The sequence below is a fragment of the Harpia harpyja genome, chromosome 6 (assembly GCF_026419915.1).
Source record: "Harpia harpyja isolate bHarHar1 chromosome 6, bHarHar1 primary haplotype, whole genome shotgun sequence".
NCBI lineage: Eukaryota > Metazoa > Chordata > Aves > Accipitriformes > Accipitridae > Harpia > Harpia harpyja.
Genome location: NC_068945.1, coordinates 57,019,085 through 57,035,372, shown reverse-complemented (window position 1 = coordinate 57,035,372; position 16,288 = coordinate 57,019,085). Strand labels below are relative to the sequence as shown.

Below are 16,288 nucleotides of genomic sequence, written 5' to 3'. Positions count from 1 at the left end.
ATTTTCAACTTCTGAGATTTCTGTTCACATATCTTTCTGTAACCTTAAAGGTCAGCATCTGTAATGTATATTTATGTTCCAGAGATATACAGATGTTACTTCCTGTTCATACCCTAAACCAAACAGATTGACCTCAAAGTGACTCCAATCTCGGAAGATAGCTCTTAAGAGGTATCTCCCACCTTCTATTTCTGAGCCATTTAATATGTAATGACTCAGCTTATCCTCTAAATGCTCAGATTTCTGCACACATTAGCCACAGTCAGGCACCAGTTCCATGGATCAAACACTAGACAAGAGGAATTGAATTCCTATCATGCAGTATCACTTTGCTAATAACAATACATATGTGGCAGAACAAAATTCAGTTTCAGATAGCAAAAACCTTCTGGAAAATGGGCAAGTTCTTAAGCAAATGTAGCTATACTGTTTCCAATACCTGAGCTAATGTAAAGGTGGGTCAGACCTGTTTACATGAACTGTGCAGACATTTTTCTATTGCAGTACAGAAATCCCCCTGTATGATTTTGTGTATAACGCATGCCATAAAATTATATTTCTGTACCTAACACCTTCTGTGGTTAGACCAGATCATAACTTATGAAATACGGTTGCCAACATTTCTTGACACTACGTCCAGACAACAGGGCTTCCATTGTAACAAAATATCCTGTAAAAACATCGAGCCCAATTTTCATCATTGCTAAGTACCTTTAATTCCTACTGATTTGCATTGGGACTCAAGGTGTTAGCACATCTGGCATTGATTGTAATGACTCTGTGTTAGTATTTCCTGTTTCTATGCAGAATTAAGTTGCTAAGTCTCCAGGTCAAATTCTCTCCTCTATTCTCCCAAGCAAACTGGAGTGCTAACATCTGAATTTGGAGCCCACTTTAATGTATTTTAACATTTCCTTTTCCCTGCCTTGGGAATGTGTGTGATTTGTTACATCCTTTCCTTTGGAAATCAAATGCAACTAATTCATTTGCAGTCTGTTGCTGGCTATATCTATTAGACCTGATAATATTTTTTTCTTAACTTTCACAAGGCTCTTACTCAGACCTACTGGCCTAATTTTCTAACAACAGACCAAAATGTGGTGCCAGGCTATGGATTCAAGTCACCGTAGATTCAGAAGCCCACTAAGAGTGCAAAGAAATTACTCTAGATAACTGTGGAAAGCCAAAATGCCACTTCTGGAGGTTTTTTTTTCCCTTATTTAGAAACTTATTATTAAAATATTAGTAAATAAGTTGCAGCCTGGCCTTCAGGACCAGCCAAGATCTGAAGATCATTAAGTACAAACATAAGTAAAGTAAGTTGAGCTAACCCTTTATACTTCCATATAACCACTACTCCAGAGTTCTCACTGATTACAAATTATCCTCAACTTTAAAGAGTAACTACATATAGCATGCAAAAAATCTGTGACTGATCAGCTGACTTGATGCCACAGACAATTCTTGAGGAGGCATTTCAGCCAGAAGAGAGAATGGGGCCTTAGATTATTACAAGAGAGAATTTCATGCATGGCAGTCATTGTGGAAGAAAATGCAGAAGAAAAGAATATTTCTTTGTATACTTCATATTTCCTTTTTATCTTTGATTTCAGAAGTGCATCAGGGTTCTTCCCATTTTTAAATTATTTTACCAATTTCTTCTGTTTTAGTCTACTTTTTTCTCTCTCATTATTACACTGCATATAATTCACCACTAATACTAAGCTGCCCCAAGTCTATGTCAGGGCATTGTGACAAAAACAGAACAAATGTTTGTTTGTTCTGTTTTTTGTGACAAAAACAGAACAAATGTCCTTCCCACTATTAAAAAAAGTTATCAAGACTTAAAAATGTGTGTTAATTTATTTTTAAAAATTAATCTTTAATAAAGAAGGAAATATTTTCTGAAATGTAGAAGGATGAATGCTAAAATAACTGAGTGAATAAATTAATATTTTTAATGTAACTGTGTTTTATTTTATTTAATGTTATGTTATGTATTTTATATGAGTAAGAGCAATATAGTCAAAGCCCTAATGAAAAAAGTGCAGCAACGTCTTTGGTATGCCACCAGTCTCTCATATGCATAAAGCTGATACCCCCTGCATTGGATGATATTTGGTTTTGTTAATGAATGGTCTTCGATTTTTACTTAGCAAGACATGTAAGTGTACATACAACCTTAAACATGTGATTAATTACTTGCCTTATTCTAGGTTCTGTTTAGAAGTTTGCCTAGGCATTTTCTCTCAATGTAAAATGCATAACTTTCTATAGAATGCCAAAATTTGAATACATGCAATGATTATTTATATTCAATTTCTAGTCTTTCTGTTGATAAGTAGACTCAGGACAAGGATAAAAAACTTCTCCAAACATGAGAGAGAGATGAGCCCTATATTTCTTATTAGCACTGCATATTTTAATTACTGTGAGTCTACAGGGTATTGTAAATATTATTTTGTTAACAAGATCTCATAAGGCAAATTCTAAGAGTCAATATATTTCTTCCAAATGCAACACATTCCCTGAATGAAAGACAGATTGCAACAGGAACATTTCACTTATTTGGCACCAGAGAAACTACACAGGAAGGCACCAATAGTGGAAAAAACTTCCATTTTGATTAACATTTAAATCAGTCATACCTGAGGCACAAATCTGCAAGAAAATCTGACTCTACTGTATCTTTTCTCCTCTGACCTTTCCGTAAGTATATGTTATCCTTATTGCAGTAAATTCTGCTCTGCTTTGATGGGCAGAGTGATTCTGCTGACATTTGAAAAACTAAGAAAGGAAAATTCTCCTGCGTAGTGCAAATCTATCTTGCGCATTCTACGTGTTTCACACTAAATAGGAAGACAGCAAAAACAACAGAGATCTACTGCACAGACTACAGGAAATCACATGAGCCTTACAATTTCTCTTTATCAGCACAGCATAATGGTGTTGATTACTGCACATAAAACATTGTGTGCTCTGCTAAATTTTGGAAGCAATCTGGCGACAGTACTTACAAAGTCTAAATTGAAAGATATCTTAATACAACTTCACCTATATGCTAATAAAATGCATAATATAAAGTCAATGCATACAAATAGTAGCTTGTTACAAAGCAGACTGATAATTTCCTTTTATCAAATCATGTTTTAAGATTAGAAAATGCATTTATTATATATGCGTGAAGGTTATATACGTAAAACACAGTGAACAGCAAAACACATAACAGTTTTGTAGCTAGTACTAGCAATCAGATCAGAAATTACAGAAAATGATAAATGGCCAATTTCCGGGTTAATTTATGTGTCTTGTGGGAGGGAGGCAACTGAATGCCTTAGAAATGCAGTGTAAGCAAAAGAGCTTGGCTTATTGCCGAGGTCATGGGTTGTGCTATGTGAAAATTAGAATAAGAAGCAACACAGCATTTTAAAAGACTAGCTGTGGCAGGCAAGGAGAAAGAAAACATTTATACTAAAACATTGTGGGACTGTAATTCAAGGCATTATAAATTTCATTCAGATAAAATTTTATGGTATTTTAAATGATTGCATTACATGAAGTCGTCTTGGATCTCCCAATGCTCTTTATTTAGCTTAATTTTTTTTTTCAGGCCTCCATAAAAGATACAGGCATTTTAATTACTTTTTTCACATTTTAATTACTTTTACACAAACTCTGTGTTAGACCCAATAATAAAGTTCTTGGTCAAAATTCTGTTTGAACAGTGACTGAGTGTCGCTATGGCAAGTTTTCATTTTTCCTAGATTTCTCTGTTCAGTGAAAAGAGTTTGCCCCAAAAGTAAAAGAAACAGCAGAACTGGCTCTGAACCCTGCCCACAAGGCAGCACCTGCCAAGAACATCTAATGAGGAGGCCTGTGATGTTTAACCTGGCTCCCACACTTGCTATTTTGCTTTCCAGAGTCTTAGCAACTTGACACATTGAAGATACCTTGTTAGTAATTCTTTCACTAGCAATTATTTTCTAGACCACAGTGTAGAGCAGTGCCTCTGCTAGAGCTAACAATCAGGATTTTTCACCATAAAATCTAGTTCATGGAAAACACAATTTTTACAAATTTGAAATTTAAAAAATACCTTTTTTTTTTTTTCAGTTTCCCTCAGGTCTAATCATCCTGGAGCAAAAAATTTCCGTTTAACAAACTTTTTTTCAGATCAGTAATAGAGCAGCCAAACTTTCTCTTTTTGACGGTTTCTGTTTCTCTCTTTCAAATGTGAGAATTCTCCAAGGTAAGAATTACCTTTTATTGGGTACTGCCTATACATGGGCTAATATTGTATAATATACATTTCTAAAATATGTTTTCATGATACTGCAACTCCACTGCTTCATATCCATGCAGGTTTTTAAATGAATGGATTTTTATTGCATTTTTTCAGAAAGCCTAAATAAATAGTAAACACATTCATCATTCTTTAATCATATATATATACCATATCTGAGATGCTGGTTCCAGAGAGATCAATGGATATCAATGATGACATATTTTCCAAAGCTTCAATTCCAGCATCAGTCACATTTTCACAGTGACGCAGATTTAGGTAGGTCAATTCATGACATCTAAATTAAATTTAAAAAAAAAACAAACAGAAATGTCATCTTTCCACTTTTGTTACAGAAATGTAGTATAGCAAGTACATTTTCGTAATAAACCTTGCTAAGTTTTTTTCAGGGGACCTAGGAAAATAAGCACTCTAAACCCAAGGAATTATACCAGACTTTTGATACCTAGCTTACACAGGCACTTACAAGGATTGTACTCATGATATATAAGCATTGCAAATATTTCAAACCATGAACAGCAATAAAATTAAATCAAAATATGGAAATCAAGGACCTGTACTACAAATAAAAATATTTTTTAAATTAGTTTGATGCTTGACTTGTCCCCATCTTCAAATCCCTTGTATCTTGCACAGAAGCTTCAAAGCTCACTGCAATGACAGAATTCAGGACCCCATGGCTATATCCACACCCAGCTACAGCTACACAAGTAATGGTGCACAGCAAATGAAGACATTGCCAGGTTCTGCAAATCAGCACTCACTGACCACACATGGAAGACTAAATTTTACTGCATAAGCACTGTAAACTATATGTTCCCATAACCAAACCAGAAGACCTGAGAAATGTGACTCCTCAAACAGTGCATCTATGCTCAGTGATGCTCAGCTATCCAATACCTACTTCTGAGGAACTGGAATTTAAGAAGTTTAGCAATAGAGTGCTTTTTGTTTGTGCAGACATCAGTATTTATAGAGTTTACAAAAATGTGACTTATACATACTAATCTTTTAATGCAGTTTTGTCACTGACAACCATCATTTAAGCACCTTTTCCCTCCTAAAATTAAGACTTCTCAGGTTTCCATATTTATATTGATGAATTCCCCTTTATATAATGGGTCATTTTTTAAGAGATTCACAATGCCAAAAGGGACTAGTCATTTACCTAGTACAATATTCTGTATATAATTGGCTGTACAATTTTACCCATTTATTAACATATTAAGAACATTAACATTAGAATATGTTGAAAGTCTAACCACACTATAAAAATATTGTACTGGACTATGGTACCTTTGTGCTATTTCTGTGACAGAAGCATCAGTGACACAAATACAATTAGTCAAATTCAGCTCTCTCAGCTTAGCTCCTGAAGAACCTTGTACAAATGTCCTTACACCTCCATCACTGATTCTAAAAGAGAAATGTAAGCAATACTTATAATATGTATTTTTCCTACTCCATACAAGTCAACGTATAATTTGCATTCAGCAGCCTGCATTGTAGATAAGCAGAAATTAATAATTGTCTATTTTTAATAGCCTTTCAAACCCCAAAGGAGTCGGAATAATTAATGGCTTGATTAGAAAGATGCTGCTCTTTGGAACTGCTGAAAAACAGAACTTTCTGAATAAAAGTCTGTTGGAGATTACGAGAACTTCCATTAGTTCCAATACTCAGATACGATAGCGTTTCAAAAGACAGAGCTTGGAAAACATATCTAGAAAGTATCAGAACCTGTTTAAACATTTTAGAGTACTATTTTGTTTAGTATCTTTGTTAACTTAAGGAACTGAAATAATTTAAAGGAAAAATTATCTTCTAGCGCAGAAGCAAAAGTCATACGTAGTATATGTATGTAGTAGCTGTACTGTACACATGCATGAAGAGCTAACCTTATTTCGTCCTTGGAGTGTTTCATTTAATCAACTGTATGTCTCACACACAAATTGCCAACTCATAATATGCGCAAAGGCTATAAAAATTAAGTCTTTCAGCCAAGCTGAGAGTGTCAGAGAGCTGACTACAACTTGGGCAAGTGTTTCAATACAGTTCATATCTCTGGAATGTTTAACGTTACTTGTACACTTAGCTTTTCAATACATTCCCAGTACTTATTCCGTGTTCCCTGATGAATAAAAAATTAATCCCAGAATTCTGTAGGACAGAATTTTGGCTTGTACAGTTTGTTGCAAAGAATCACTGCAAATCCCAAAGTCCTAGAAACATATGGGTAGGAATAGCAATAGTAATAAAATGATAACCTGAACAGAGCCTCATTGTGTGACCACAAGCTACAGATGAAGCTATAATTCATAAAGTGTTAAAGTAATCACGCTGCAATAATTCAACTACTGTGGTAGTTTTGGTGTTATTTCACAGTGCAGTTGTTCTTCATTCAAGATAGATAAATTTAAGAAATACACTTTCAGAATAATTAACTTGCATAAAGTCTGTAAGGAATGCAGAGCCTGGCAATATAGTCAAGTGAATTTAAAAAAAACTCAGATATTCTGTAACCACACTGGGCTTGAGGACTGAAATAGCCACATTATAACTTTTGAAATAATTGTTCTGTGAATACACATGCTCAGTTTCTCTAGTCAGCTGATTAACTGTATAAGAACACAGGCCATACACTGCTTTATCATACATGAAGATAACATACTTAAACTGGGAAAATGTGCCAAGGGTATGAGCCACCACATTGCCTATGTCCATTTTTAGACACCTTTTTACTCACATCTTTATTACTTCTTAATTCTAATAATCATGATCAGTTAATTTTCTTTCTTCATTGTTCACATGTAGTCAAATACTTCCTGTAATTTAAGAATTCTGAATTGTTAGATTTGCTCTTTCTGTCCCTTTCATTTCTCAAAAAATTTTCCATATGACTAAGTTAGAAAAACTTAGACTCTTAGACTAAGATGAAATGTCTATGAAAAAAAGGAAACTGATTAAGGGCACTAAGATGGCTAAGCATTTCAAAATCTGTTCTTAAGATTCCACCACCAGTATAGTGCTTCCCTTGATTTCTATGAGAAATTCCTAAATGTTTCTAACTCACAATGTGAACTTTTATAGCAACACATTGTCCAAATAAAAGAAACATAAATACTAACAATCCCCCTTTTGTAGTTTCATATCTCTTGAGAGAAACTCTTTACCAAGTTTAGATGTGTTACAATCTATAACTTTGTTAGTCTGCAAAAGCAATAATATAAGCACAGAGTTTTACAATAGCTTTACAACTGCTTAAAAAGTTTTGTTAAGGTAATTCAGCAATTCTTTAGCAGTAGACAGTAGACACATGTGCAAACACACTCACAGCCCAAAATTTGGCTAACAGACTGGAAAATCCAGCCTTCTAAATGTTAAACCAGAAAATGCAGGCAGCTGTCCCATCTACCCAGTTGAACTACCAACATGATGTCATGGTATTACTCCAGCACTTCTCAGCTCATCTACATGCAATGTTATCAGATTTTTATACAGCATTAACAGGCACAAAAAGTACTTTAGTTACACATTAAAGCAGAATCCCTACTTCACATGATGTCAGAAATTTTAATATAAGCAGCAATTCTACCTTCTTTGTATTATTTTATAGGTTTGTTGATTTTGAAATGTTTGGAGGTTTTGCGTTCTCTGTTCCCTCCCACCCTTGACTCCATCACTGTGCCACAAAACAGGGAACAAGTGTGCAGCTTTGGAAGCCCTTTCATTTGTCTTTGTTTCTACTGACACATGATACACCTGAAGTGGAAAACAGTCTTCACATAAAATATACCCTTCCTCTACCACATAAACTACAACGTTATCTTGGTAATTGTAAAAAATGGCAGTTTTGTTTATATCTTAGTATTAGATAGTTATGAAGTATTATTTTAATATTCACAAAATTAAACAATATCCAAATTTTAATAGAGCTGTGGAACTCGCATTGTCTTTGGTTATCATTTTCATCTTCTTTGTAGCCACATTCCAGCACTAAAATATGCCATGGCTATTAAGTAATATTACAGTTGATTTTTTTGCTTGAACTGGAGTAATAATGAATGGGTTTTTGCAAACATGACACAGGAACAAAAACCTACTCGTATAAAATATTTTTTAAAATATTAAGATACGTGCATTAACATTCTAAGAATTTATTTTTAAAACTGAAAGATGTGCTAACAGGACTTATTACGAGCATAATTAACTTTACTAAAATTCCTTTGCAATGGTCTACAGAAATCCGGACGTGATATAGTACCTTATGCAGTCTGCTACATTCAGTACAAGAACATGCTTCAATGGTGAAATCATCTTAAGACTAGCATCTGTAATATTCGGGCAATCGGCCATATGAATGTGCCTGATGTATGGGCAGCATTTACTCATCAACTTGAAACTTAAATCAGTAATTTGGTTATTCCCTGTTGAAATATATAAAGATGTAAGTTACACATCTGAAATACATTAAGGGCCTGATCCAAATACCCACTGAAATCAGCTGAAAGATTTACTTCAAATTATCTGGATGAATTTTAAAAATACATCATCCTATTAATTTTGTGAATTATTATACTAACCTTCAATGCTGACCTTGACAAGTTTACATTCAGCAAGGGCTTTAAAAGCTGTATCAGAAAGATGTGGAGAGTCAAGAAAGACAACAGACATTATCTGTTGGCATTTTTCAACCAGAGCCTTCAAAGGGAAAAAGGTAAAATAAAATATTCATATACCTATGCTGTCACATAACAAAAGATTAGCAAATATTCTGCATATAATACCAAATGTTACAATTTCAAACAAATAGTTATAATCCATTTTAACAGTAACTTCTAGACAGCGAGCAGTATATAAACTACTGAAATTCTACATATATTTATTATGTTTGGGAACACAAGGAAAAGTAAGTAAGCAACTGGAGACATGAATTATGGCAGACACCCGAGACACTGGTCTAGTTAACAATAATTTTTGCAGAAGCCTGAAAATTCTTTTTTGATGGGCAAAATCAGTAGCAGAATGCTGTTCCCATATATTATATTTGCTTAACACTGAAAAAACTGAAAAACTCTCATCTATAAACTGGAAGACCATAATTCAGCGATACCAATGTAGCAAAAGAAGACAACTGAATTTTCCTGGAAGTGATGGCAAGTGAGCAAGATTTATAAATATAACTAGATAATAGCTTTAAAAAATGTTTTCAGTGAGAAATTTTCCTCTTAAATTGTATCTGCATAACTTTAAAGTCATTTGAGAGGATAACCCAGTTCCAAAACCAAAAAGTTTCTCAAAGTACAGATTTATTTTCAATTTCTTACTTGAATACATCTGTCTGTAAGAGTTGGCATTTTGTTGATTAGCAAATCTTGAATCCCACTGCAGCCATTGGCAATATTTCTGAAGCCATCAACTGAAATCTAAGTAAGAAATAAAATATTTATGTCTTAGCAAGCCTAACAAAAACAATACAGGAATGGTTTGAGATCTTTTCAATACTTTAAAATCATAGGTACCTAGATGCTCACTAAAACAAGAAATACATTAATCCCCAAAAAGAAAAACAGACCTATGAGGCATACATATTATTCTGAAGTTTTAACAACATAATCCAAATCCAGGATCTGTTCCAAAAATGTGTCTACTAAACAAGCAAGAGTAAGGCCCAACAATTTCTACAGTCAACACTATTTATGGGAGTAGCAATAAATGTCATCGTCACATCCTTCTACCTTTGTTTTCCCAACCTTATGAGGTATTCACACATGGCAAGTACTCACATCTAGTTTAAAGCAAGGTTTAGATGTGGTAAACTATCCTCATTGTTTTTTCCAGATCCATAGTAAAATGTGTGTTAAATTCAGACGGGATACAAAGAAAGATCCTATGCAATCACAATAACATGGAGCTTGTTTACAGAATCCTTCATGTAGGACCACATCACCAATTCTGTATACTCTAACAGAGCAATATTCAGTGAATCTATGAATGGACAGATGGATCTGTCAATTCAGTTTATTCCTTTTATCATTCCATGCAGTGGCTTCAGGGAGTGAATCCAGGGAGTCAATTCTTCAACTGCCCAAATTCAATATATGTTAGTTCACTCTTGGGCATACATAGTTCTTTTGACATATAAACCCTGTGTAAAGTACAGGACAGTTTCCTTTCAGCCCCATGTTCTACAGACAACATGGATGTGAACCATTCCTCCCTATTAAATAGTCCTCCCTGATATTCGCATGTAGAGATCTCACTATTTCCCAGGTTTTTGAAGTATAACATAATAATCTTGTGCAGCTCAGACTACAGCTGTGCTCTGCACCGGGAATTCATTTGCAAAACATCCACAAAAAAAGCAGTCTGGCATGTTCTCATGGGTACCAAATAAGGCCTGTGGAGACAAGAATCCAAAGGAAGAAACTTCAAAGATAAAGTATACTGGGAGGGATTCTTGCTGTACCCCACCTCTCCAGCTACTGGAGAAGCCTGATTTCTTTCGTTTCATTGCTTAAGGGGAACAGCAGTGTAAAACACAGGCTTTGCTTAGGGTATATATATTGTCTGACAGTGGACACCATTGTAGACAGGAGATAGTCACAGAAAAGCAAGCCAGAAGCTAAGCAGCATCTAATCACCCACCACACATCAGTATGGTAGCAGTGCACCAGAAGATGCTTCCAGTTCTTGCACTTGCAGCCTCTGGCCTTTGTAGCACATCTGACTGTTCCCCACAACTACTTATCAGTGAAAACAAGGGTCAAGCCTGCTTTCCTTCCACTCTAGCATTGAGTGAGGGCATTAACACATTGAGTTTCTGGCTGTTCTTTTTGCAAACTTAACATTTGGGTTCTTTTTGCAGGTGAGTGTTTTTTCATGAACTGAGTATCTGACTTTAAGTTATAATCAAACCAGACTGTCTTGTCTTTTCTGGCATAATGCCCCATCTTTTAACTTACAGCCAGGTTGGCTTGCTCTTTATTTTCAGGATGGAGTGGCCTTTTAAACAGATTTTTTATAAATTGTTTTAAATATTTTGATGTTAAATGTCTTGTCTCTACTTCGTAAGGGACTGTGGCACTCTTTGCACTTTTTCCCTTGTGCAGGGGGGTGTCAGCACTAGAGGGGAACTGGCTACATGTCTGTCAAATGTGTTCTTAGGCTTAAAGTGTTTGTGCAGGTCTCATGTCCAGACAGAATATGGTGTGGCTCATGACACACGCGAGCACTGTTAGCGCTGCGGATGCAAATAGTCTGATGTGTTCTAAGCTCAGGACAAGTGGAGCATGAATATTTTTCCTACAGTGGGTCTGTAACAGCCTGCAGAATAACTATAGGAAACATTTTACAGGTAATGCATGGTGATATAAATCCCATTAACTACCCTCTGTCAGCTGCCTGTGTTCAAGGTGAGGTCTGATACAGTGCAGCTGTGGAACCCTGGGTCAGGCTCCTCTGAAAACAGCTATACTGTAACAAAGAGCTGAAGAAGGAAAAAGATCAAAATCTTGGGAGGCAGGAGGGAAGGCTGCAGAACATGATTATACAGAAAGATAACCATCTTGTAAATACAAGCTGGTCAGAGCATGTAGAGCCTGTTAGTGCACTCCAGGCTCTCACACACCCTCCAACTCAGACATGTCTGCTGGACAAAAGAACACCACAACTTTGGGAATGTGGTTGATGTGGATAACACATGAGTGTGGATCTGCAGATAGCACTGCAGATCTCACCCATCAGCATGGATAGGTTGGATTTGCCCACCCCAAATGACTGCAAAACAACCAGTACTAGTGTAGGGCTGATATGGCAAAGGCAATCCTCTTTTCAACTGGTAGTGATCACCAGAAGGTAAAATGTCAGCATGGCAAGATGGGTGCTAGTCCTCAGGACAGAATATGAAATTCAGTTGTCCAAATTCTACAATTTTGTACTCACTATTGGTATATGTAATGTAGGACAATGTAATCCTATCTCCAGTTTCCTCAGCCCCAAACCTCTGGCCTGTATGAAAGAGACTAGCTTAAATTGTGAATATCACTCAAGCAGCTGCCTGAGGGAGGTATTGGGAAATCTCTATTCTCTGCTGGTCAAGAAGCACTAATTGCTTTAACATGGCATGACCAATCCATTCAAGTAAGAGTTTACCTAACCCTGCAACAGGCCTCCTCATTGTTGGATCTCAAGCAGCGCAACAACAGAAGACAGCGCATTTCTACAACATGCACCAAGTAGTTTAATATGTTAAAGTGAAACAAATCACCCCCTAGAAATTTCAGTTTGAGAGGTGAATTTCTGGTAGTTGAGTCTTGTTCTTGGTCCGTATACTACAAAGAGCAAACCATTCCCAAGAGAGGATATGTTACACCACACAGTTTGTTGTAATACATGGTAATAACACTGTCCATTATAATCTGAACATGATGCATTTTCAAAAGAAGACTGAGGTTTTCACTCTTCTAAAAAATCAGCCACAGTTTGTTAAGCAGTTTGAGTATGCTCTAGCTGTTATGACAGTAGGATTTCCCCTTGTAACTGCTAAACAGATTTGCTATAATGAGAAGGAATAACTCTGCTCCCAAGGAACAGTCACTCAAAAGCTGAGAGAGTGCAGAACATGCCATATTCAGCTATGCTTACTGTTCAAACTGAAGAGATTTTGTAAGACTCAGTTCAAATGCATGCATCAATTGTAACCAGCTACAACTTACTCCTATGACTGCTAATCAAAGGAAGGTATAGGGCTTAATGGGGCCTGCTGCCAATTGTTCTTGGGATTTTTTTTTTTTTTACTATGAACACATTGTTAACTATCAAAAGAGTACCTACCTAGGCTAGTGATCACAGTTAGATACAGAGAGTAGGAATAAAAGACCCCTCGTGTCTAGGTACCTAAACTTCAGATGCAAATACAATTAAATTATGGATCTTAGTTACATTACATTACTTGTTGCTTTGGCCAAGATTTTTAAAATATCACTGAAAAAACCTAAATGCAGACTCAGGACACTAGTTTTAAGGTCCAGACTTTGGAAATGTTAGCCATTTAACTGAGCAATAAGATAAATATTTGCAAGGCTTACGGGTTGTTCTGATAATTGTAGAAGAGGAATCACAGTTTAAAATCAGGGAAATAGGTAGGAAAAATGCTAAGTCAGGAATGTACCAATAATAATGATGGTGATTTAAAAAAAAAAAAGACTGTAAATGCTAAAGCCTTTGTTTACTCCACTGAAATTAGTAATATAACTGAGGTGTCTATGTTAGACAATTATGAAACCTGGGATCTCTGTTCAGCAAAGAGCAAGAAAGATCCCAAGACAGGTCAGACCTGAAAAAGCCTGAATCACCTCTGGAGATTGCTCTCCCTCTCTAATTGTTATTTAAATAAATTAAGGTAATTTTCTAGGCACTACCTTAGGTTAGATGCCTAAAATCAAGTGAAATTCACATTCTCAGAAGGATAGATAGTAGGTAGCAGGTAATCAGATCAAACTCAACAATGCTGAGGGACAGAAGTAGCATATCTGTTTCTGAAATTCAGTAATGATTGCATAATGTTAACTGCAGTCTAAAGGACTTTTAATCTCTTTGTCTGGAAAAACACTGTTTGCTTAACATAGCCATTTGATACCACAAATAGCAGCAATTTAGTGTTTTCCTCCATGGAAGCCAAAACCAATTATACTGAAGCAGCTAATAATACCCCTGCACAGATTGTTTCAAATCTTTTTCACTTGAACTGTTTTTTAACTTAAAGCTGGATAATGGATCTCAGGCATCAGGGTGAGAAAGTTCCAGTGTGAAACATGCATTCAGATAAGACTCAACTAAATTAGTCAACATTTAGATGCTGTTGCAATATCTTATGTATTTGTCTTATTTTCCTTTATTCCTAGAACAGTGAAATCTTAATCTTTAATTTCTTTTCTAAAGCCCCTATGGATTATCTATGAAACTTCAGGCACTCCTGAAGATAAGGTGTAGAAATATGAAATTTTGTGCACATTTTAGTAAAACAATTGCTTTCTCAACTCACTTGGAATTTCAATGTATAACAAATTGCTCAAGAGCAAACAGCTTGACCCAAGAATCAATGTTAGGATACATATGGAATTTAATACTGCATTCTTTGCCCCGGTTCAGTAAAACCCCACTTAAACCTCCTTCTTCAAACCAATTGTGAGGGAGGATGTTTTGAAGGTTATTATGAGCCTTAGATCCTATAAAATTCTGCAAAACAGACTTTTCCTGCATGACTCAGATAATTTTATAAATGTATTATTTTTCTTGCATGTACAGGATCAGAAGTCAATGCAATGATTGTACATAAAATACAATTCCTTGCCTAAGGAGTTTTCAGTCTAATATGTAAATGACTGAATTGGGTTTTTTTCTTAACTGTATGCTAGTATACTGTGATCTGAAATAAAGTACATCAAAACAAACATGGAGCAAACCACAGATAAAAATTTGTCCCCATAGATTCAGAAATAAAATGTAGTGAAATAATGAAATGCTTGTAAGAATGTCAAAATTCATTTAATTTCATCTTTTTATAGTTTCTTAATTCCAAAGAATAGGAACACACAGAATTTTTATTCAAGTTTTGCCTTATTTGCTACACATACAGTAAGTGCTGCTTTAAAATTCCTTCTTTCTCCGCCTGAACCAATTGTATTTGTGGAATCCACCCTGCAAGGCACAATGCTGTCTGCAGCGCAGAAGGGGTTTTGAAGAAACACTATTCCATGATTCTAGTACTGTCAATGCACTGTGAGTGCAGAAACTTGAAAATCAGTGTTCAGGATTGAGCAAGTACTCTTGTGGTACACAAGGGGCTATATTTTTTTTTTATTCTGTGTTTGTCAAGAATGACAAAATGAATTGTGACATCCTTTCACATGTTTGGCACATTACATTGATGGCTTGCCTCCACATGTTATTTTTCTTTTAATTTTCCACTTTCCAAAAAAAGCTTATATTAACATACTCCTGAATTAGCATATTTCTAAAAATATGGAATAGTGTATGCGTAACTTATAATAAAGTATTCTTCAGTTACGTGAGTTTGTACTCAGGAAATGTAAACAATCAGTCCTCTTCTTCAATAATAAAGAACATGGCTCAGATTTTCTCCCCAAGTGATGGCCCCTTTTTGCTCCTTGATTCATCTGAAGAAGCCAGAATTTGACAGTAACTGCCAAAATGAGAATTCTCCCAATGAAGCCAGAGCAGGAGGAACTCAGATGGTGGAAACTGATGAAGCCTACACATTTGCCAATAGTTTCTCTGACATCCCCACAAACACTGCAGGATGTCAAGAAATGAAAGGGTCAAATCTATTTTTCCCAGTGGCTTGTGATCTCTTATCCAGCTGTTGCAAACTACAGCAATTGATAGACTGTTCTAACACATTTTGGGTCAGAATAGTTCTAGTCTGAAAATCAGCCATAGAAGTTGGCAGCAAAAATAAAAAGTCAATTTCTTTGAAAATCTCCATGTTTCTAATTTAACTGAAAATATCTCTCACCAATCAGTTCTAGTTGTATAATCTCAATGTAATGTGTTGGTAAATGACATGCAATTGCTTTATACCCTTCCATCTTTTCAGTTTTGTGTCTAATAGCAGAAAATTTTCCACCTATACTGTTCAGCTTCAAAAGCAGGACAAAGACATCTTATGCTTTCTAGGTAATTCTCTGAGAATATCAATGGTGTAACAGGACAACTTTGAGATCAGGACACAAGAGAATCTCTGTATTTTTATGAAAATATCTTGAAACTCATTAATGAAAATATTTATCACCCGTGTCATAATGACACAACCTTAGTTACTGAGATTTCATGCAAAAACCCCATACCTACAATTCATCCAGTATTATTACCATGTATTAATATAATAGTCAAAGGAAAGAATGCCTCATTTTATGACAATGGACTAGAAAATGTGTGTTTAATTCCCAGTTTTCTGCCTGA

General features: G+C 35.5%; 1 protein-coding gene across 3 annotated transcripts in view; it reads right to left on the bottom strand.

Annotated features, from left to right (window-relative positions):
- Positions 1-16,288, bottom strand: part of FBXL13 (F-box and leucine rich repeat protein 13) — a 93,512-nt gene that overhangs the window by 22,103 nt on the left and 55,121 nt on the right. For all 3 annotated transcript variants that reach the window (XM_052788949.1, XM_052788950.1, XM_052788951.1), the window contains exons 13-17: positions 9,631-9,729; positions 8,887-9,004; positions 8,568-8,730; positions 5,600-5,719; positions 4,454-4,580 (exon numbers count right to left, since the gene is read on the bottom strand). In XM_052788949.1, the coding sequence (XP_052644909.1) occupies positions 4,454-4,580; positions 5,600-5,719; positions 8,568-8,730; positions 8,887-9,004; positions 9,631-9,729 (627 nt within the window). The remainder of the gene's footprint in view (positions 1-4,453; positions 4,581-5,599; positions 5,720-8,567; positions 8,731-8,886; positions 9,005-9,630; positions 9,730-16,288) is intronic.